The following is a 24,694-nucleotide window of genomic DNA, read 5'->3' as shown; positions in this document are numbered from 1 at the left end:
TCTGTTCTACTTAAAATGCTTCAATGTAGGTCTAATAGATATACGGTCATTTGAAAATAACTGCATTTTGTTGAAAACAGACTAACTTTACACTTTTAAAAAGCTCTGTTTCTGAAAAGTTTAAACTACATGTGTTGAGAGTACATTTATAAAGTTCTTCGTTCAACACGTGTATATTTACATAATCCAAGAAGTGGAATATTTTCGAGTTTTCGACTAATAATGGTTTGGACAGCTCTTGATTTGGTGATGCAACTTTGATAAGAACACAGGTCTATTAATCTAAAGGTCATGAGATTAGTTTAAATCTACTAATGTGCGAGATCGTAGTACCTTTATAAGCTCTAAAATACGTAACTATGTGTTTTCAAATCTGAAATTCGGTTTATGCGAAAGAAAGTTTGACGGGGGTTTAATAATAACTCTTTTCTAATTTCTACAAAATGAAAAAAAAAAAAAAAAAGAATGTGAATTTTACAAAATCATGTATTGTAATTAATATATACACTTCACTAAATTTTCATCCCTTCGCCTGATTTCTCTCTCTCTCTTTCTCTCTCTTTTTTTTTTTTTTTTTTTTTTTTCCAAGCATCGTAGCTCGTTTGTAGAACATTTCAAACTGTTCAAGATAGACACAGATTCGATGTTCAAAAAGAAGAAAGAAAGAAAAAAAAACTGACTAGATTCTGATTAACAAATTTTTATACAATTATTCTCGAAGTGATAATTACTCATCATAGCATCTATATTTATACAAAATAAATTAAAATTTGGTGTATGTTAGAGGTAAATGAAATATTGAAGCTACTACTTCCTTACTTTTAATCATTACTAAAAATTTAGAAATATCTTTACAGCACATTCTCTTGAAGTCATGTTATAATAAAAAAAGTAATAAAAATTATCACATTTACCTTAAATTAGATTACAAAAATATAAAATACAAGAATACGTGCTATTTATATCATTGAACGGAAACAATTACTAACTGTAATTTAACAAGAATACAATAAATTTGAGTCACTTGTTTAAGTTATGTATAAACGTTTTTTTTTTTATTTATTACGTTTTACTCTTACTGTATTCACAATATAATCCAAATAATATAATCAAAGTAATATTCGCTACTCTGTACATTTTGAAATATGTTCACTTAATTAAAACACATTAACAAACAATTTTCTTAGTTCAACTCACGTATTTAATCACAAGCATATGAATTTTCATTTAAATATTTTCACACTAGTAGAAGTCTTATGGATTCATTGTTAAAAATACACTTTTAAAAGAGAGAAGTTACATAAATCTTTCTTACTACCTTGTATAAATATTATTACTCAGAATTTTTGAGGTTCGAAAAGCAACGCTTTAAATTTCTGAAATAAGATTACCAACGGCAAAACTGCATTCTAATGCTCAACCAATATTTAGGAGAAAGAACTGATATACATATTGGGGTTAAAAATCATGTCATCCATAACGCTACTGAAACAAAGGTTGTAACTTTCTCAGTGTATATATATATATATATATATATATATATATATATATATATATATATTTCTTCTTCTTCTGAACATTTATTGTGGATACTATTAAATATTATAATTTAGTGTATAGTCTTCAATCGAACAGTTTCGCTTCAACCATTGATCACTACTGTAACATATTCTTATAATAGTTCTTTAATATGTTTAGTCCAAATTATTGCATTGTCATTGCTCCTGATGACCAATGCGGATCAGAAATTATATTGGAATGTTTAACCCTTATATGACTTCGAAGGGTATCATTTCGTGTAAACGTATTGTGACAGATAGGACATTCATGTCTGCCTGGAAAGTGAACATGATAATGGTTCCAACAATTCGACACTACTTTTCCACACAATTTACATTTGTGCTGATTGAAGATTCCTGGCTCTCTGTCAAAAAATTGTCTCATATGCCAGGCTTTTGATCCTGAAAAGAGGAAAAACAGCATGTATCACTGCTTGCGTCTCTATTGTTCTAAAATTATTATACTCAATTATGAAAACGATTTCCTATTTGCTTTTCATATTAGTTATACACACTGATTTCATACAGTGACATGAATGTAATATTAGAACGTACCATCAAGATAAAATATTACTGCAACTTAATAAGAAAATATGTATTGTTTGGTCTTCCTCTCAAAGTTCCTAATTTACTTAATCTGCAACTCAAACACATGACACTAGTAAGTTCACTTCATATTTTAATTCTTTTTAAACGATACAGCATAACCTCTCTTAGAGTGGTTTCATTAATTTCAGTATATGTAAATTACAAAATTTCAGTTACATCTTATATACTAAACTGATTAGGCCCATTTTATTCAAGTAGACCCCAAGTTACCAGCCTCATATTGTATGTCAATGAAGTACAATTTTATAGGGACTCATTCGTTACTGTCAGCAAAAACAGTGAATGTAATTAAACTAATACAGGGCACTACACTTTACACTTAGCAAGTTCTTTGACAATATTGACAGTCTTAGTTTAGATACGCTATATATATATATATATATATATATATATATATATATATATATATATATATATATATATAATTGCTAGGCTTCTTCAGCTACAGTATCTCGGTTGAAATCACTCTAACCCTTTAAAATCTTTATGTAGATTGAAAAAAAACTATTATTTGAACTTCAGGACAATTTCAAAGTATTATGAAGCTTCTGGTGAGCGATGACAAGATGTTGATAAGAAATAATTATATACACGTAAATAAGAATGCGAAAACAAATTAATACAATTACTTCTTACCTCCAAAATCCTTCGTATAATTTCTCTAACTGAAGTTTCATCAGATACTATTCCATCACTGTGTTCAGAGCCATAGCAAAATAAAAAGTAGCCACAAATAGTATACGAAAACCCAAGAAAACAACAGCCCTTTTTGTTACACCACACTATCTGGTGTGAATTCATTGCAAGTCAAAGAATGAACAAGTCTGACTGAGCGAAGAATCGAACCCTGATCTAATTTCCGGCTTACCATCCTAGTGCAATGACCACTAGGATATTGCGTTGGTTGTATTCCGTACATAAATATGAAGAATCGAGATAACTTCGGAAGAGCCCACTTTCAGCGAAATATCAATATTCTTCAAATTAGACATCATCTCAGATAAGCAATTATTTAAAATATATTTTTGCGAAGTGAACAATGTTTATAAATTAGAATTATTTTGATTTCCACTTCACTAATTATACATGCATAGTCATTCTCGAATAATCATTGTTATTACAAGAAGCGTAAGATGTTTATGATACGATTTAAATATCTTAGTCTCTAACAAATATTCATTTTCCCATTAATATATTCCACTCGAACTTGGAGTATAGAGTTATATGAAGATGTAAGTAAGTGTATACTCATTGTTTGGGATTGTAACCATGATTATTTGAAAAACCAATCTGACATTGAAAATGTTGGTACGGTATTGCCAGATTGTCTTTTGACTCTCAAGAAGAGCTAATCATATTACTTTGGACTAATTTTGATATATGTCTATCAGATGCATCAGTTCAGATCCGTAAGTTGTTAAGAGTTAATGATATTCACCCTTTTCAGCTTGCAATAAGAAATGAAATTTAATAATAAAATACTAATAACCAAATATCACAGGTTTCACAGAGTTTCACACCATATGAATTGACGTTTATCAATTTGAAATGTAAAGCATATTAAAAAAAAAAAAAAAAAAAAAAAAAAAAAAAAAAAAAAAAAAAAACCGAACAACTTAATTAAGACAGGTAAGCTCATAAGACCTAACTAAATAATGTATATAAAGTTACTATCAACTTCCTTGATATACATGGAATATTAGAACGACATCGCACCAATCTGTACTTCTTTAACAATATCTTTATTTCAATGTAGATTAATTAGTACCATGTAGCTTGATTTGTTCCTTAATTGATGCAAAATGGCATTGCAGTCGTATATCAAAAAGAAAACACTCCTTCTCGCCAATATATTGAACAAGATGGTAAGTAATGGTTTCATTCAAATACTTCATACACTTCATTATAATGTAACAAGACTTTCAAACGTGAATTAACTACAACTCTTAAAAGAAGAGAAAAAGTGGCTCCGGCTTAATTGGATTAAAATTTAGTGTGATTCTGGACTGCAATCCGTGACAATTTTTATTCTAAGTTAAACGAAGTCCCCCTCTAATCTTTCTTTAGATGTATTACTGTGAGCATGGTCTCGTCAGTCCTCGTAACTAAAATTAATGAAAGTTCAGATATAGGGGATTTAGAACTGATAAGTAACCCAGGATTTTATAAACTAATTTTTTTAAAGTAGAGGCAATGAATTTGGAACATGGGCTGCTTTCTAAATGAAACAGAACACACTGAATTGGAAACAGATTGTGATGTTAAGGGATGAAGACTAAAGGATGAATAGAGAATAGGTAAATATCTACACAGCACTTGTTTGATGCTTTCGGCGATTCTCCAACGATGTCCCCCTTCGTGTGTCGTTGTTGTCCTCCTTATGCATGATATTCAGACGATGGGTGTCAGACGGTTTGAAATGAAGCTCGGCACAGATGCAACGAGAATCAATTTAATCGGCGGCGATGAATAATTCGATGACAGTATGTTCTCCTAATAACAACGTCTATCTTGTCGTTAACACAAGAAGGAGTAAATATCCATATTGCCCTTAATGAACATACGTAATACTCATATTCAGATTCTAAAACTAAGAGATGTGGCACGTCTTAGATTAACTCGTTTATCACTCCTCCTTGTCTCATCAGTCTCCTCTCCTCCTAGTTTTGTTCGAGGACTTCGGTCATTGAAATCGCCAGTTCAATGCAATGCATGGCATGGATGATGAAAATGCAGTGTGTTTAGATTTACGTCAAATAAGATGATTGTTGGGATGTAAATAAAGGAAATCTGCATGTTTATTGATTAAGAAATACATAAAAGGAAATGAGTCAACACAAAATAGAAATTCTTTCTTAACTGAGTATCTAACTGAACTTTTAGTTGCGCTGAAGGGAAATCAAAATTAAAATATAACTTTAACATTGATCTGATAATGAGAATTCGCTATCCATAATTCCACACAATGTTTGTCATTTTCACAGAATTACAGTCCAATATCTTATGTCCAAAATTTCATTGTTATTATTTTTACTGTTGTACATAATTCATTGTGTTGGACACGATACCTTCACAGAACTAGAATACTTGAATGATCCTTGAAGAGGGATTAAAACACATTGTACACAAGAAAATCTATCTATCGAGTTTACTGAATGCTACGGATGATGACTGCACTCAAATATAACGATCATACCTTGAAATAATTTTATAATAAATCTATCTTGTTTTTCCTGATATGTTAAGATTTTCATTTTGATTTTCGCAATTATATAGAAAATGAAAGTTCTTTACACACTTTGCATTAATTATATAACTTTCCCTACTATTTCTCTTCCTTTATATTGGAAGCATCTTCAGGGGGAGAAACCGTTGAAGATAATAGAGTTATTGAATCACATACTTGCCTAGTTAATCTTCATCTGTGTATGAAATAAATACCTCTTTTCCGTATGCACTGCAAATGCTTAAGAATATAAAGAAAGGGAAAATTAAATAATTAACGTAAGGGATATAAAGCACTTTAATTTTCTATATCTTCCTTCTAGTTTCCTTCTCTCAATACAATGCAGAGTGCAATAGTGTATATATATATAAAGATAGAACGTTTCAACATTCAAGCTTGCAAAAATGTGTGAGAGATAAAGATAATACACATATAGGATAGAAGGGGGGGGGGAATTGGGCGCTGGCGGGTAACTGAGAGGAAAACTTTTTTAAAATTTATATTTTGCATTTCAGTATATTTTTATGGAATTTAATTGCACCAAAATTTTGGGTGAGTAGATGTTGATCAGAAAGAAAGCTTAAATGAATTTTGAAAGGCTGTAATAATGACTGACAGACAGACAAAGAAAAATGATTGAGAAATGACATTTGAAACCGAGTTTCAGGTTTGTGTGTGTTTTGGTTTGAGTTACAATAAATCGCTCATCTATTAATGTTTTGAGACAGATTTTTTACTGCTGCTTATGAACATCATAAGGATGGTGCGGTGAAGAGTAGCCATCTTGAATCCTCACTGTGAGGCAGTTAAAATTATGTTAAAATTTATATCTCCCAATTACCCCAACGGGGTAATTGGGCGCATGATGTGGGGGTAAATGGGTGGAATGCCTTAAGTGAACTTTTTTTTTTTGCTTAGAATTCATTTGAATGCTGTGCTATCTTTGTCTTTTGTGGTGTACACTTTTGTTTCACACTGTGTTCTGCTTATTTTTAGGATTTAGATTTCTGGGCTTTCGGCATCTAAGGCCATTTAGCCCGTCACGTATGAGGGATGACGTCCCCCGGCAAGCACACTATCTGGGGAAGGGAAGGAAGCGGCTTGGGACCTATAAGTTAGGTACCCCCCGGCATTTGCTTGGTATGAATGAGGAAAACCCAGGAAAACTTCATTCAGAATGGCTGGCCTGAAAAGCTTTTTGCATTTTTTTCGACCGAGTGCCTCCATCGGGAATCGAACCCGGGACCGCTTGCACCGAAGGCGAGAGTTAAGCTATTTTGTTTAGGCTTCCAGTGGCCGTTGTGTATGCCAGTAGTGATGATGCTGTAAATAGGGGCTGTCTATCAATCCAGAGTTCCACACATGTTCTATCGTAATTGTTTATAGTTATTTAGCGTTTGCCTTATTACCTTATTCTGTGTTTGTTTGAATATCAGAGCCTCTTCTCTTGTTTTTTTCTATTTTTTTTAAGTTTTCGGCCAAAGTTTTGACCGCTTATAGTTTTTTTCGTATGTGATATATTTTGGATTAGTTCACAGGACAATATACTGTGCTATAAACAGTAACTGGAAGGCTTGAAAGGTCATTCAAATATCTTTGAAATTTAGAAATAAATTACTCCTTATTTTGCGTCAACAAATGTATATTTTTTTTCTAGGCCACATAAACTATCAGTTTTTAAGTGGTATACAAGTTATATACACCAAATAAAAGCTTGTGTATTCTTCATTTACACCCAATCACTCCCACGGGTTTATATGTACTGATAATGGATTTGATCTATTTGCACCCAATTACCCCTGGGGGTAATTGGGTGGAAATCAGATCACAAAAATGAAGATGTTGCAGCATCAAAAGTAAAGATTCGGAAAGCTTACCACTACCACAGTAGGCGCAGAAGAACCTGCGACATACAATCAATTCTTAAAAACTAGAAAAACATCTATAACCTGTGAGAAAAAAAATGTTGACAAAAACATACTTCCTAATTCCCCCTTTCTACCCTATTTTTTACATAATACAGCACCACAATGAAGTTTCATGTAAAAGGCCCAGTTCCTATACTTATTTTTCTGCTCTTCATTAAAGATTTAAATAAAGCGAAGAAGATCCACTTTTCTTTTTTAGTCCATTTTTTAAAAAAATTAAATTCATAAAATACGTAAGGAACGTTGAAGCCTTTCGCAATTATTGCGTGTTCATTTCTACACGAATTTTGTTGAGCATGTCACGTTAAATTTAAATCAGATTAAATACGTATTTAAATTTCAGAAAATTGTAGCCTTACTCTATGGGAAAGAAAGCTCTATTTATTGGATAATATTCTACACTTTAAACGTAGTCCATGCTACCAATCCCATGGATATAATTTATGCAAGTTCTTAATTTTGTTTACGAAAGGTTTTTAGTTTTCTCTCTAACTTAACCTTAAATTAGACAATACCATTTATACGAGAAACCTGCCATTTCTGCCTTCCATATTTCTCATTCAATTACGAGTTTCGAAGTCAGTTCATGGATCCTAGTCTCATCCTTCACATTAAAAAGAAAAAGTAAAAGTATACGACAAATATTACCATACGTTATGGATAAAAAGGAAATATTCTCAACAGAATGCAGCTTGACTAACAAGGAAATATTCTCAACAGAATGCAGCTTGACTAACTTAAAATTATCTGGGTAAAGAGAAAGAAATCGCTAAACGCAGAGTTCGAAGTCCCAAATTCAACAATTTTCTTAGCTCTTACATTGTTCCTATTTTGCCTAGTTTAGTATTCTGCATCTATTTTTATAATTTTCCGCTAAAGAGAATGGTAGGTTCTCAAAATATTTGAAATGTTTCTCCAATGTAAAAAAGTATGAGAGCAAAGATGCTGAAGTTATTTTATTATTTTTATAAAAACTCAATCCAAATAATAAGTCTCAACAGAACCTTTACAGTTTATATACAACTTAAAATGGCAACTCTCTATTCACAATCCACTTAGATGTATACGTGACATCAAGTATATCAAGTGGAGTTTTGGAAATAAAGAAAAGTTAGATTTTCTTCATGCTCATTTCTGGTGAAAGAAAGGTTTCACTCTAAATTCAATTCTGAATACTTTCCCCAGCTACTTTTCTCTTATACTGCGATGGAAAGAGGATATTTGTATAAGGTACGTACACATCTCTCTTTCAGTCAATAAATTTAATACATTTAAATCTGTGAATCAACTTTTATTTACTTTTGTTGGGCGTGAATGCATTATTTGTACAAGTAATACAAGATACAAGTAATACAAGTATTTGTACAAGTAATACAAAAAATACTTGTGTTTTAAAAAAATGTTGAGTAAAATAAACTTCAGATTCCACATGTTTTACAGGTATATGTAAACAAGACACTACAAAGTCTTATTGCTATGTATCATCATACCATTCTTTTCACAAAAACAGCCATGTCAGTCTTCAAACAATGCAAACCAATAATGTTCTTAAATTACTAGCAACTTCCACTGAGGTTGTATCTTCTTTTTCACTAGGACAGTCACACGAAGGAACTGTGGAATCATACAATCTAAAATATACGATACTGTATTATATACTGATGACATGGCTTATATATTCTTCACATCAACTCCATGCTTGTATCTCATATGTGCTTTTAAGTGGTCTTTCCTACAGTACACGGAAAAACACATCGTGCACTGAAGACGGTCAGGGTAGTGGAAACGATAATGATGCCACTTGTTACTAACAGATTTTCCACACAATCTACACACAAATAGACCATTATCAGGAAGTTTCACAAATACATCGTCTGGTGTTCTCTCTCCGCGTTCCTGACCTACGAATTTTTGACCACGTGAGCCTGGAAGAGAAAGCGATGAATCAAAAACCACAAAATCTATAGAAGTGCTAATTGTTAGTAGTAGCAGTAGGTGGTGATAAGAGTTTTCATCCAGAAGTCTTAAAATGTAATATTCATCATTTTCTCGTTCATTTTAACCACTCGAATAACTTGTCCCATGATAATACACGCACATGAACTGCAGAGGTATGTTAATTATTTGGGAATTCCTATGGTTTATTTATTAACGAACACTAGCTCTCATGTGCTGTTTTGTGCAGCTGACATACAAAAGAAAACTACCTAGGACACCAATTAAAAAAAAAAAAAAAAAAAAATCAATGAAAACGCCTGATACAAACTTACAATTATTTACAAGATTATGTGTCTTTTTTTGACATAATTATTAAACTTGTAATGTTTCTGTGAACAAGCTGCAATGAAAAAATCAATTTTGTTGTCATTTAATTACTTTGCATATTACCTAATGAAGCGCGCAAGAGGATACATGAAAGCTAGCGTTAAAGCTAACATGTAAATTCCCAGAATTTCTACATAAGGAAGTAACATACAGGGTGGTGCAGAGTAATGGGAGATGTTGGTTTGTATATTTCAGGCGTGTGTATTTTATATATATTATATATTATGTTGGCAAGATTGTAATGATGCTATTTTTTCCCCCATAATAATGTCATTTAATGGATAAGGTTGAATGGTCAGATGAACAACGTGCATTTATAGTAGCATCATTTTACAAAAACGATGACTGCTTAGAAGTTGCAAGCCAAGAATTGCAATGTCACTCTTAACTTGGGCATCATAATAAGGTTCCCTCAGCTCACGCAGTAGACTTTACCTGAGAATTTATAAGGATGGAAAGGTAAATCTTGAAACACTATTTTTCTCAAAAGTGCGACGTGACAAACCCAATCATACAACATGTAGATTCCGCAAGAAGATCTGATGGTCTCTGGTGTTCAGACAGCTTTCCTTCGTCTTGGACGCTTTTCACTTAGTGCTGAATCTATTGTTTCAAAATTTTCAATGCAGGTCTTTATTGTGCCAATTGACGGAACCTTATCATGATGCCGAAAATCTCATCTTGCAGCTTCTAAGTAGTCTTTGTTTTGTAAAATTATTACACGTTGCAAATGCACGTTGTTCATTTGATCATTCATCCATGTCCTGCTAAGAGACAATGGTCTGGAAAAAAATGGCATAGTAAAAAAAAATCTCCTGTTACTCTGTGCCACCATGTATATTTGAGTACAACTGAATAAGAAGTATGGGAAGTGAATTCGAATCACTGTAATTAGGTCATTTGATTAATTGAAAATAAATAAACTTGGCCCAGTATACGACTCGTAAGGAAGAGCAAGTAACCAACCACAACTCTTCGTTATACGTACTAGTTCTATATATATCTTTCGTATTTCGGCTGAAAATCGTCAACCACTGTCAAGAAGAAAGGACACGGTATTGTCTTAATAAAAACAAAATCAGGGTTTCTTTAGTTGACCATTCCACAATTATACTACAAGGCTAACGGAGACGGTGATGACGATAATGAACGAAATGCTGGAATGAAGAAAGTGGGAGGAAACGGGACAATTCCGAGAAAATCCACGCACATGGTGTTTAGCCACCACAAAGTCCATTTGGTGGGAGGTGGGAGTGCAACTCCTTCAAAACCTTGTGTTCCTATACACATCAAGAGAAGGGAACTCACACATAGGTCTCTGCACAACGTAAGTACATCAATGCTGCATCGGCACATCATCCGATAAAGAGGTTAATGTCTTGATTTTAAATCCACAGAACCACCAAGCTTTCATCTAAGCAAATTATTTAGAAGGCCAACGAATGGCTATAAAGAGAATTTGTTGGAAAAATTGTTATCTGATGAATAAAATAATATTAATCAATATATAAACCAATTATTGCTAGCCGAAACCAATCGTTAATTCGGATTTGGTGTTCTAGTGTACTCAAAGTAACTATAACATTAGAACAAAATATTGCAAATACATACATTACGATTCCTCTATCCCATGTCTCTTCTTCAACGGAAATATACGAAGCAGTCAGTAAATATGAAAATTTTTAGCAAGCATGACAAATCGGAATTTAAACTTGGGATTAATAAATAACAGGGACACAAAGAAATATACAAAGAAACATTCGAAGATAACTAACCATAACCAAGCTCGAAGTACAGGATGGCCCAAAAGTAGGTGTACACTCATGCATTGACAAAGTATAACGTTCTAATTTATAGTTTTATTTGCTTCCGCTGTTCCGAGCTTCAGGTATAAGTAAAAAGACATTAAGAGCAAATAATAAAAAAACTAGGTCTACCTGTTTGATAACAAAAAGAAATGATATGAAATACAGTGAGCTGATCAGTACGAGACTGTATACCTACTTTGGGCCACCCTGTATAATTCTACATTCTTTAAAATATATTGGAAAGATAAGTTTTGGGGTTATTTTTTTAAAACTGAAAATCTAAAAATTTGGGCTTTGACTAGAATATTCTCCTCCCATTGAAGAAGATAGAAGTTCCTACTGAAAATTTCGGTAATTACTAAACAACAGAGCTGTGAGTATTTATAGAAGCATTATTTTGTAATGGTACTACTGCATGCATGCGAAAGTTGAGCGCTAACTCACAGAAATGAGCTCAAGTGAGCGCTAACTCAGAATTTTCATAAAAAAGTTTTGAAGATACTTGAAGAAAAGAGAGGAATAAACAGCAAATAGACAATTAACTAATATAAAAATTTACTCTCCCTGTTCTTCTGTATTGTGTTATGGCTTAATTTCAGATCACTTCATCATATTATATATATATATATATATATATATATATATATATATTCTTATTTGCTGTCAGCATTATCAAAATATAGGTTAGCGACAAAAAGGAGTATGATGGATAGAAATTAAATATATACACCAACACAATGTGAACACAAACACTTTTAGACTTCTATTGCTCGTTTTCATAACCTTAAGGCATTGTGCTTCTTTTTTGGGGGTTAGTAAAAACTGTGAAGATGACAATGATATTATTCCAACTTTTGCTCAGAGTACCCTCATCGGGGTTTGTTTCCTTCGCCCATATCATATCCTTTACAGGTGCGACTCCAACAAATGAAGAATATGAATGCGAAGGCTTAATGGCTTGTATTTTTTCATACTTAACCGATAGTAGACAAACAGCAATAAAGAGAACTACCGCCTCTTGTCTTTTTGAAGAAATTGCTTTCGATGGTCAAGTTTTTCTCCTTCTTCTTGAGTTTATAGATTTTCCGAAACGTATAACAGTAGAAAGCGTTCTGAAAGGATTTGTAAGAAATACGGATTGCATAGGTGCCCAACATACAGAGATGAATTACAGAGATAATGAACGCTTGTATTATTCACTTAAACTGGAGACCTGAATTCGACCCCAGTTGCATATATTTTTCACTGCGAATTTCATTCAGTTTACAGGTATAGAAGACATGAGGAAAAAAAAAACAGTTTGTTTCCTTCATTTATTATGTATCCAATTCAACTACTATAAATGTTAAAACATGGACACTAGGGTAAGACAGCCCCTGGGTCTAAATGAGCTCTGACCTCAAGAATGAAAATGTGTGGCTCTTCAAGACGCAAACTAGGTAGAACAATAGTTAGCGCACTGCACGGAAAGCCGGGATCGACTTACGCTCCAGTGGCATACTTTTCACTCACAATTTCGTCGGAATCACACATGTAAAGAATATGGTATAATAAAGGATTGGTAGTTTTTCATTTCCATATAACAGGAGTTAAGTTTGTTTATACCTTGCAGGATTGTCTTCTCTGTTATTCGTACTACGCTTGCTGGAGGGGAATAAGTTTGCAAGCTTCAGCTTCATATACCTGATATTACTTCAGTCTTTCGCGTTGGTTTTCGAGGTTTGACTTGTACATTTGATTTTGTAACAATCGTACAGATAGCCATTTGGCAGTCCAGTTCCGACACGTACTCGAATTCTTTTCCAGTGGGGCCGCATTAGCTCAGTGGTAGAGCGTACACCTTTCGTTCGATCCCAGCTTGTGCCGAGTGAGTTTTGGGGTGGACAAACACCGTGTGGGTGGATCAGCTCGGGGTTCTCCCGTTTCCTACCACTTTCTTCTTTCTATCATTTTATTCATTTCTTATCATTACAGTCTCCTTTGCCCTACACGGTATAACAGTAGAACATAAAACTGAAAGATTTAGTTTCATTCATTTCGAATTATTTTCCTTCTAGAAAGCTGACAGAAAATTTGCAACAAGTGACAATCGAATTCAGGATGCAAAGTATAAAGAAGACAGAAAAAAAAAGTACCACAGCAAGTCTTTTTTTTCTTTCTTTCTTTCTTCCTCTGGTTGCTGATCAACAACCATTGGAAGGAAGCGAGTAAGTGTTTCTAAGTCCACAAGGTTGTTTTTACTACCCTGAAAGGTGACACACTTTGGATGTTCTGAGCATTTCATAGAACTAACGATCTTGTATACCGTACATCTGTCGTCACGGATGGACAAGGAATAATAAAGAATGAACTGTAGTGTTTAGTAAGTAACTAGCATGTTGAAATTAAAACATTTAAATCATAGAATGCGAATGACAAATAAGATATATATTTGTTATATACAATGTTTTTATATTACAGAAATAATGTTTACTATATATTATCCATGAAATATAAACTAAACGCAGTTAACTTCAGACATTCTAATAATACGCTCAAGAATTCTAATTATTATTCTATTGCATATTAATGCAATTCCTAAATACCACTCGCACTTTCGAGTTTTCAACTCTCTCTTTGAGTCTTGGTCACGGAGGATAAAAGCAGAAGAAAGAATAAAAACGTAATGGAATGGACTTACCAGGGTAGAGCAGTGCTAGAGACACTTTGTTAAAACCAAAGGTAACACGTCAAATAGTGGAAACGCACGCTACAATATCGCTGGGTTAAATTACCCATTCTTTCGTTCATTGAATCAAGGTTGCTAATTCATGATGGTATTTTTCTTGTTATGCCAAGGCCGTACAAATTTTGAAATTACTGGTTCCCATTCAGCACACAACCATCACCTGCCCAAATTTAACATTTTTAAAATGAGTAAACAAATTTTCAAAAACTAATCCTTCTACTTCATTTTTAGTCACCAATATTTTTTTCAAACCTTGTATCTTGTGCTAATTTGCTAATTAAATGTTTCGACAGACCTGATACCGGACTTTCCGATTTATAATCCCTAACGTGTTTTTTTTCACCTGGTTTCAAGTTTCCTTTGTTCTCGTCTATGTAACTCTCATGGCAACTGGATTTTATTTAAGAGATTCCTGATTTATCATTGGGATCTGTGTAATAGCTTTTAAATTGGCAATGCTCTTGTCTAAAGTCTTGGGGAGCTTCAAAGCTGTACATGAAACATGTGTAAAAATCTCCTTTAGCGTGTTGTCAGTCTGGAAAAAATAGGAAGTCTCATCCATATCGGGTCACTGATTTCAGTTTCAGGCCTATCGAAACATGAACTACTCCTAACCTGATTGCCCTTATTTTTCCTATCACATACAATTTGCCTGCAAAGTAAGGGAGTATAATATACTGATTTGTCAGAAAATACTATCCCATTAATACTAAAAGAGAGTTGTTTTTGTCATTCATGACACATTTTTGATTGATAAATGTCCAGTGATCACTCTATTGACCTGTGGAACTTTTTTTTTCTAATCTTTGCCTTCCTTTTCATTTTCTACCCGTAAAGGAAATGAAATTCACTTATTTAGAACTCAATATAAAGTGACACAACAATAAGTCCGCTACTAGTGTTTATCATAAGTTCACAACCAACATTCAATATATCCATTAGAAATCTACTCATACTGCAAAGTCTAAAGCAAATAAATAGAAAAAATTCTTTTTACGTGCCATTCGACTCATCTCTTTGCTTTGGAATCTGACTTACAACTAGAGATGAATCATTTATTGAAGTCTGGGGGTATGAACGGGTATTCAGTTCCATTAATAATAAACTGGTATAGTCAGGTTAGAAGGAATTAAAGTTTCGATATCCTGAAACCAAAATCAATGACCTAAAATGGGTGGGACTATTTATTTTTCCCCAGATTGAAAACAGCACAAAATAAGATTTTTTTTTTTTTTAACACATTACGGCAGCGTTTCCCAACCTTTTTCAACTTGCGGCACACTACAGGTGTAATTTGAATTCTCGCGGCACACCAGTATTTTATATATATATATATATATATATATATATAATTACGGTTATTATTTGTAAATATAAAATAACGTGGTGGTATTTTTCTGTGATTACTGATCTCCTTCTTACAGAGAAGAAAGCTTGATCACTGGTTTTCCTCCGTTGTAAATCATTATGCTTATTTTTCAATTTAATTTTAAAATAGAAAACAATTGCAATGAAATATAGGACTCGGGTTTTTAAAAATCCACTTTCTCTTTCAAAAACTGTATCTAACCTTTCACTAAAAAGGAAGATCACTAAATAACGAACAAATAAACAAATTTCCTGTACCTTTAAAACACAAATGTAGGTAATTTGTATGCATGTTTGCTTTGTTGAATTTACTGAATGATATGTTAAAATTTCAAGTTACGAAATAGCCTGCAATAATGAAGAAGCAATAATGGTCATGACAATGATAAATACGTTTTTCAACATTAAAAATGTACAGAAAAGTAACACAGTATGAAACTTAAAATTGTAGATTTATAGTAGAGGTTCATAGTAATGTGAAATACAAATATACATTTTCCCCTATGTCTTGCAATTTGGTTTCTATAGAATTAATAATTTGTTTCGATTTCCTCGCGGCACACCAGCGGCCCGTTCGCGGCACACCGGTTGGGAAACGCTGCATTACGGTTTCCGTACAGCTTTGAAGCCCCCAAAACCTAAGAGAAGAACATCACCCTCTATTTAACAGTTGTTACACAGATCTCAATGATAAATCTGGTATATATAAAAGAAACTCCAGTTACCGTGAGATATACACAGGCAAGACTAAAAGAAACATCGAAGTTCGTGTGAAGGAACACGCTAGGGATGTTAAATCGGGAAGTTCAGTGTCAGGTCTGCCAACAACAATTTTATTGGAGATTAAAAATGATGTAAAAAGACTCGTTTTTGAAAATTTGTTTATTCATTTAAAACATAAATACATAAATTTAGACTGGGAACGGTTATGTGATTGGCATAACAATAAAAACATCACCATGAACTGACAAGTCTGTTCCTTTAAGTATCCTGATGTTTTTATTTTTTATTCTCCTGATTTTATCCTCCGACACCAAGACCCAGGGGGGAAAGTCAAAAGCTCGGAAAAGCAAGTGCAAGTAGTATACGCAGAACAGACGTACTTAGTTAATTGTTCATGCACTTGAAATGTTTATGTTACGATCTATTATAGTTTTTGCATGAAAACACTTTTCCTTAAGTTGCCCGCATTTTAATGGAACCGACGATTTCACTGTATTACTATTACATTACTATATTATTATTATTATATTATTATTATTATTATTATTATTACGGTAGATCAGCAAATCAAATTATCGTACTTCCATGTTCCCACAAACTGTAGATTGAGAATAAGCTCATTGAAAGCTTTACCAAAGTACCAGCGTTGACCATGATAGGGTCTAGAACTACTACATGAAATCACTATCTTATCAAAATAAAACAAGATTCAAAAAGCATTAAAACGGGAGATAACATGCTCATAGTTAAATCATAAATTAAATATTAAAAGTTGAAATAAAAACAAATAAGATCTTGTTAAAACGAAGAAAAAAGAATTCATCGAAACTAGTAACAGAACTGACGGAAATCAGTCGACATTTATGAGATACTGCTTCTCATCACTGATAACTTCAGTATAGTTTTTAATTTAATATTTACAAAGAATGTGTTTATCTAACGTGAATCAAAACAAATACAGTGTGTTTAAAGTCCGCCAGATTTGCAAGCGTTATGCATTCCAAACACAACATAAAATAACCTGAAATTTGTACGGTTATTAGGACGTTCCAAATAAAAATCGTTAACGTGCAATTTTGAGTTCTTGAAACAAGTGTTAGGACTTCAATTAGTCACAAATGAAGGTCTGGCCTTGACCAACTGTACGACGTCTGAAGTTTAAGGAACGTCCTGTTAATTATTCCATGTTGGACTCTTTAACTGCAATTCATGACTTTTTCAAATCCGGTGAAACGTTAAAAACACTTCCTTTTTCTTTCAAATTTTGCTATCAATTGTTAAATTATTGAAATGTGCCTCAGTATAACCTTTTTTTTATACCATGCCATGTTTTATTTAGATTTTCTTGATCATCACTTATTAGAACCTTGGTGAATAAAATGAATTTAGAATTTTTAAGGGCCCATTTTTCAAAAAATCGCAGAAGTTGAAGAATAATACATTCTTCAATCGACTTTATGGACTTTGGAAGCAATGGACACAATCTGGAACAGCCGGTTCAGCCTGAAATTTCTGATTTTAATCTAAAAACGTTGAATTTGCTATATTATAGTGTATTTACACCGTAACAAGTATTTTGCCCTGTCATATTGAATAGTGTCTTTGATTAAAAGTCTGTGTCTTCCCTTTTTCTTTCGTAATATAACTGTGGCCATTAGCCACTGCAGACATAGTATCGGAAATTACGGACAACTGGCAATATCGAACCGCTACTGCCCCCTTTTAGTCCGTTAAAACGGAGGGATCATTATACTGCAAAAATTTCTCTGCGCAGCTATTTACTAGTTAGACACACTACTTCGTGAAATAGTTTTCGTTATAGGTTTCACGTTTTAATGTGTTGTCCAGGTTTTGGTACGCTGACTCTTGTAAAAGAATGTTTCTTCGATGAAATAACACCATAGAGTTGGATGACGGACAGCAAGAACAATAATTCTCAAAAATCTTGACTAGTTTATCAATAATATTTAGCACCTACTAGAAAATTATGGGGGATAAATTTGATTATTCATTAGTTCCTGAAATATTGTTTTAAAAAAGGGAGCTTTTAACAATGAAACAGTACGCAACACACAATGAATTCGTCAAAATATAGAGAAGCTAACACACAAGGAGAACAGTTTACGATTGCTACGCCCAAATACTAATTTTCAACAAACATTAAGCCTAGTTTTAAATTTTGATTTAATTTATAACTAAATTTCAGTGACTCCGATAAATAATAATAAACAAGCTTTCATATAAGTTAAATCAAATATAATCCCACGGTTATAGGATTAAGTCTTACGGAAAATATCGGAGCACAAATGGGTGAATGGAAAAGTTTAAGTAGCTCGAATACATACTCATCATCGAAAAATAAATTAATCATTGCGAGGAAAATAAATCTTTTCTGTCCTTTATAATTTAACGAACATCGGCCTCTTTCGACATGAAAAGAATGTAATATCTCATTGGAAGTGTCTGAATCATATGAAACCAGGGGGAATATTAGAAAGAATTGAGGACATTTTCCTCAAGGTGATTCAATTTATCGAATAATAGTATATTAGATGGTAACCTAAACACTTGACTTTGATGCTAATAGGTAAATTATTAATTAATAGTATACTCCCAAGTCAAACACTAATTTTTTACGGTTTTTATTTCACTCATATTGCGTTGCTTGAAGTATACATCGTGGTTAAACAATAAAATAACAATATAAGATGCCATCTGAAAACTTTAATAAACATATTTCACAAGAAAGCAAGGAAAACCCCTACACAATAAAGAATATTTCAATCATGTACAACCAAAAACAAACTTCAACAATGGCTAAATATAAACTTTTTCATACATTTAACGAGAATAACATAATTAAATATATGATTCCTTCATATAATATTTACATACCTAAGTATATCAAAATGTATTTTTATATTATGAAGTGCTTTAATAAGCTTTATGAAAATATTTAAATATGGATATTAAGTATACAGACTAGGTTGAAAACCCCGTAATATTTATTAAACATTCCTTCCATTCTTATGCACTTGTAGCACTGAGCCTTGTACTGTACCATTCTGAGAATTGTTTGACGGTTTATTAACATCACTCTGTATTTAATAAGTTAACGTAGTTAAATTAGAAGAAATAGTACGCGAAAATATACATTTCAAAAAATGTTTCGTGTTTACCCTTATAAAATTAATTTAATTATACAATGGAACATACATTTAACTGTACCATCATATGCGCAGAGTAATTACGTTTAATACCACTCATGTACTTTTCAACATTTCCAATCGATTTACAAAATAGTTGTCTATGGTTTATGTTAATTTTATAAACATTACCAGTATTATCTCATTTGCAAGGTACTTCCAATTAATTTTGATAATTCACTATTGAATAAGTGATTTAAAATCTTTAAAGCGCCAAAATACGTACAAGTAATTAAAAAAAATTTAGAAGTATTATTCGTCCGGAAATTTCTTCGGTTACATGAAGTAATATGATGATTTGTGACCCAATATAAAAATGATAGTATCTTTCAGTTTCATTATTTGCTTTAAAAATGCAATTTTATTTGATTACTAATCCAAATATTACACATAGTAATATTAACTAATTGAAACAGATATTCTTTGAAACTATTATTAATATTATTATTATTATTTGTACTCGAGGCAATTAACTATTGAAGCTTGAATAATTCTGAAGAAAACAAATAAAAACCTCACCACTTTGGAGATGACCACAACGTATTCTATTCTGAACTTACGAAAATGATGATCGAACATGTTACCTGTTGTTTCATTCTTTTGTTCAAGTGTACAATATGAACAGTATGTATATTATATCTGATTTTTTGGTCAGAATCAGGCATTATCTTCAACTGGCTAATTACATTAATCATATAATCTCACAGTGCTATAACATTTATATATATATTATATTTATTAGATATATAAAGAATTCCCTGTTACCCCCATATCAAGAATGCAGATGATGAATTACAAAAAACCTCAACAAAATACTAAGAGAACAACAAAATAACGTCAAATTTCTTGCTTATTACTTTTATATATAACCAAAAAAATAATAAAAAATAAACACACCATATGATACACACACAGAGAAATTCTTTTCAAAATACACATGTACTTTAAACTTCAAACCTTACAATCAATGCACAGATTCTTGCATGCACTACTTTGCTCTTCAGTGTATATACAAATAGTTACATACAATTTAAAACAGGAATTACTGAAAAACAGCAACGCAGTATATTTCACAGCGTGTATAGTATGATAAATCTGTCATTGTCTACGTGACGTACTTATATAACGTATATAACAATAATTCCCAAAGTTTCAGAAGATATTATACGTCAAAGATATAGAATTATTTTCTCATAAAAATTAATTAGAATTCAATACTTCTAATTACTGCATCAATTAGGCAATTACAAAGACGGTAATTAGGAACTTTTCATCACAAATTCTCTACACGAACAATATTTTCAAAAGTTGTAAAATTTTCCTAGAGAATCGAAAACTGTAAATTGAAGTTAACTTCAAAGTTGTGTGAATTAATAGTTCTAGCCAGCATTACTGCAATGAACATAACATTGATATTCAGGACTCGAAAAATCCTGGATGCCCGATTGCCATGGCGACTGGACATTAGGGATTATGGGTAAAAAAAAAGTGAATGGTCAAATACTGGATTCTAATAGTGCGAAAAAGTTGTGTATTTGCATGTTAATAAAGGAGAAAATACTGAAAAAATCCATGTTTTATCTTTAGTTCAGGCAAGACTAAAGCACCAAGTTTTGTCTTACCGTTAAAATTTTAAGGATTAAGTGTTTCGATTCCTAATAGCATGTAATTATTATAGGTAAAAGTACTTCTAAAATTACAGCGGTACATTTAAGATTTCGCGTATAATAACGTTACATAATGTTGAATGGATGGTGTTTAGAGGCTCTATCAGCATTAAGACTATACGAAACTTGAACCTACAACTTAATGCAGGATTCGAACCTAATGACGTTGCACCGGGAATCGAGCCTGTGTCTGCTACACTGAAGACCCGTACGCTAACCATATTGCACGAGGGAGGAGATTTTAAATTGTCTTTCTTCACCATTATCAGTCAAAGGTGTTATAATGAAATCGGATTTCCGGTAGAATTTAGGCATCAAAGAATACAATGTTGCTCTAATACCTGTTGGTTAAACTTGTGACAGAGTCTGCCGAAAAAGTGTAAGGACAATATAACTGAAATGATTATATTACAGCAACACTGCTTAAATGTACCACTGTAATTAAAAAAAAAAAAAAAAAAAAAAAAAAATTAAATTAAATTAAAAAAAATAAATAAACAACTAACTTACAGTAACTGAAGATAAAATATAGGATTTTTCCAATAGTTTTCCCCTTATTAGCATGCGAATACGCAACTTTTCCTCACTATCAGAATTCGATATTTGAAAATTCGCTTTTTTACGCCCATCTTATTGACATACACGATTTTTTGTTGTACCTGTTAGTAGTTCTGATTTTTTATGTGCTTGGATGGGTTAGAAACAAATTTTAATAGAATTGGAGTTTCCAACTTACTTCCAACCTCAAATATATTTAACTTTAGAAATAAATTTAGTTCATACCAATAACTATAATTTAAGGCCAAAACAAACAGACCTAGATATGAAATTGAATTTGTATTACTGAGGCATCTGGTTTTCTGAACTGGCGCTAGGTGAGAAGAATTCTTTGAGCACTGAGCACTGTCATACTTTATCTAGAGCAACTGATTACGCTTTTGTAGAATGTCTCAGTAAGCGAAAATAGTGTTGGTGTGAATGTAATTTCAGCTTACAATTCTACAGTACCACTTACATAGAAGCTAACTGGTGAAGTTCTATTTAAAACGGCACTCAAAATTTTACGTGATAACAACATTCTAAACACTTCTGTTCATCTTCCGTGGACAGTTCGAGAAGTATGACATTACTTAACTTTTATACATCTCTCATGGACGGAATTCAATGATGAAATTCAATCTTCTTTACCTACATAATGTATCTGAATGAGTAGTCTATGGTAAGTGAGCACAGATGATATTCACAAATAAATCAGGTTGAAACACAAACTGAAAAACATTCAACTTTTTTTTTTGGTTATTTTACTTTTTGCATATAACAATCTGAAAGTAATCGCTGAATATAACTTATCTCGTATCGTTTAGACTCATTAACTAAAGCAAAAACCTAATACTTATTTTACCAATATAAATTCTACTACGAAAATAACTCATCTAAACGCGTACAGTACAATATTATATATATATATATATATATATATATATATAAAAGGAAACTAATTTCTTGACATGTTTCTTAAAGTACCAGCAGCTAAGAAATAAAAATATTTATGAAATTACACAGTGTTGATCTCGATTTCCTTGAAAGCTTATATTTTCCAACTATTACATTTTACATTTTATCGTTATTTTGAACGCCTAAAATTAAACATAAACGAAGTTAGTTTAATCGACGTTGTTCACGAACTACTTTTCGCTTCACTTTGATTGCTTAAGCTACAAAATAACTTTCTCACATTTTCCATACCACTACCTCCGGGTGTTTGATTTTAATGTGTTGTTTCAGATGATCTGGTCGTGAGAGAGTGCGATAGCAGATTGAGCATTGGTATCTACCAGGGTTGTGATAGAGGTAGTGGTTCTTCATGTTGTTTACGATTTTGCCGCAGAGTTTACACTCCCTTGAGCCAGAAGGAAGTTTCACAAACAAAGTTTTATAATCAGCTATTTCATTCATAACCATCGACAAAGTCCTCCCTGGAAGTAGAAAGAAAACCAATGTCAATCTCTCTATCACCTCCTCTAGACTTAATACATTAATTTTAATTAATTCATATACTTTAATAACGTATTTTGTTAATGATAGTGTTTAAATTTATCTTCTAAACAGACGTTAGTCTGTTGTTGTATTAAGTTTTACTGGCATTACTATTGAATGGTAATTTTCCAATTGTGTTATGTTCTTATCAAAGTTACGTGTAAAAAATGAATAATAATTTCTGTTAGTGATTGTACAGGGTTCCTACTGATCTGGAGAAATTATTTTCCTGACTTCTCCCTGACCTTTGCCAATTCCCTGACTTTCGTGACAGGTGTCGGATGACGTTGACACATAAATAGGAGTAAATAACTGTGAATATTTATGTATGAGAACATTCATTCCATAGAGACAAATAATTATCAATTGCTAGTACATTCCACTTACCACCCATAAAAATCTGAGCAACGTTCCATATTGTGATCATTAATGGTTGGCTAAGCTAAAAATGGTGTACAATTAATGTTAGAAAAATATATTTTATAAAATTTCCCTGACTTTCCCTTGTTTCCAGTCTTTTTCCCTGACCTGCACCATTTTCCCCGAGTTTTTCCTGACTTCCCTGATTTCCCTAACCAGTAGGAACCCTGTTGTAATTACAATAAAGTATAAAAACTTTCCTATAACACCTTAGTACAACGCGTTCTATTTACAGTCCAGAAAGACAGTTTGAAATTAAATTCACATTCATCCGAAACAATTATTAATGCTTTTCAAATTTAAATTAGAGTTATATCTAACGTTGTATTATGTTAACAAGCGATAATCCTGAGCATATGGATGGGTTTCGCATCTTCAACGCAAGATTGGAAAAAAGTGAGTAATCTCTACAAATTGCACCACTGGTTATTTATCTGCAAGAAGCTGCCAAAGAAAGTTGGGCTATTGCTATGCGTAACTATATATTTCATTTTCTACCTCTGTTAGAATTTGTACAGTAGCTCATTAAACGCAACTTCTATTTCAAGATAACGAAAAGAAAACCCTTCCACACATCGACTAAACTTTGGAAAGTGACTAATAAAATATACGTATATTTCCCGAATGCACCCAAGAATTGTACAAAATCCGACACAATGAAAGTGCAAAGCTTCACCCTTCGTAAGTTTTCTACACGAACTTTACCTAACTCCCATGAAGATCATTTTCGGAGCATATGAAGGTAAGAGTAAGTAAGACCAATAAAGACGCTGTGGTAAATGTTTTAAATCTGATTTATTATTAATAAATAACAATCACCTCGGTGAACAAGAATTAAGCAACATTTTTTGTATAACTGTTAGTTCAAAATTGCACAAAATAAGAAAACAATAAATAAATAATATTACAACAAACTTCATGAACACTGAATCAGGAAACAGTAATACACAATAAAATGAACAACGAAAAAAGTAATAATAAATCTACAATAACAAAACAAGCAACCTAACGTGTAATGCCAAAGTTATCTTTAGAATTGCTCAAGAACATTAGAAGGTAATTTTTGTTAAATTACCTGGTATCTCGAAAA

General features: G+C 32.3%; 1 protein-coding gene across 9 annotated transcripts in view; it reads right to left on the bottom strand.

Moving 5' to 3' along the window:
• LOC145662895 (uncharacterized) overlaps positions 1-24,694 on the bottom strand; it is a 246,747-nt gene that overhangs the window by 61,575 nt on the left and 160,478 nt on the right. The window contains exon 5 of one of the 9 annotated variants that reach the window (XM_081728886.1): positions 1,564-1,961. The exons of 6 other annotated variants lie outside the window; for them this stretch is intronic. In XM_081728886.1, the coding sequence (XP_081585012.1) occupies positions 1,705-1,961 (257 nt within the window). In that variant the 3' untranslated portion in view covers positions 1,564-1,704. Of the gene's footprint in view, positions 1-1,563; positions 1,962-8,594; positions 9,248-18,978; positions 23,124-24,694 lie in introns of those variants that run through there. 2 more of the 9 variants (XM_081728887.1, XM_081728888.1) reach the window with 2 other exon arrangements.

Source organism: Thermobia domestica, chromosome 10, assembly GCF_964235325.1.
Source record: "Thermobia domestica chromosome 10, izTheDome1.hap1.1, whole genome shotgun sequence".
In the NCBI taxonomy this organism is placed as follows: domain Eukaryota; kingdom Metazoa; phylum Arthropoda; class Insecta; order Zygentoma; family Lepismatidae; genus Thermobia; species Thermobia domestica.
Note: the sequence above shows the minus strand (reverse complement) of the source record. Positions and strands in the feature narration are given on the sequence as shown.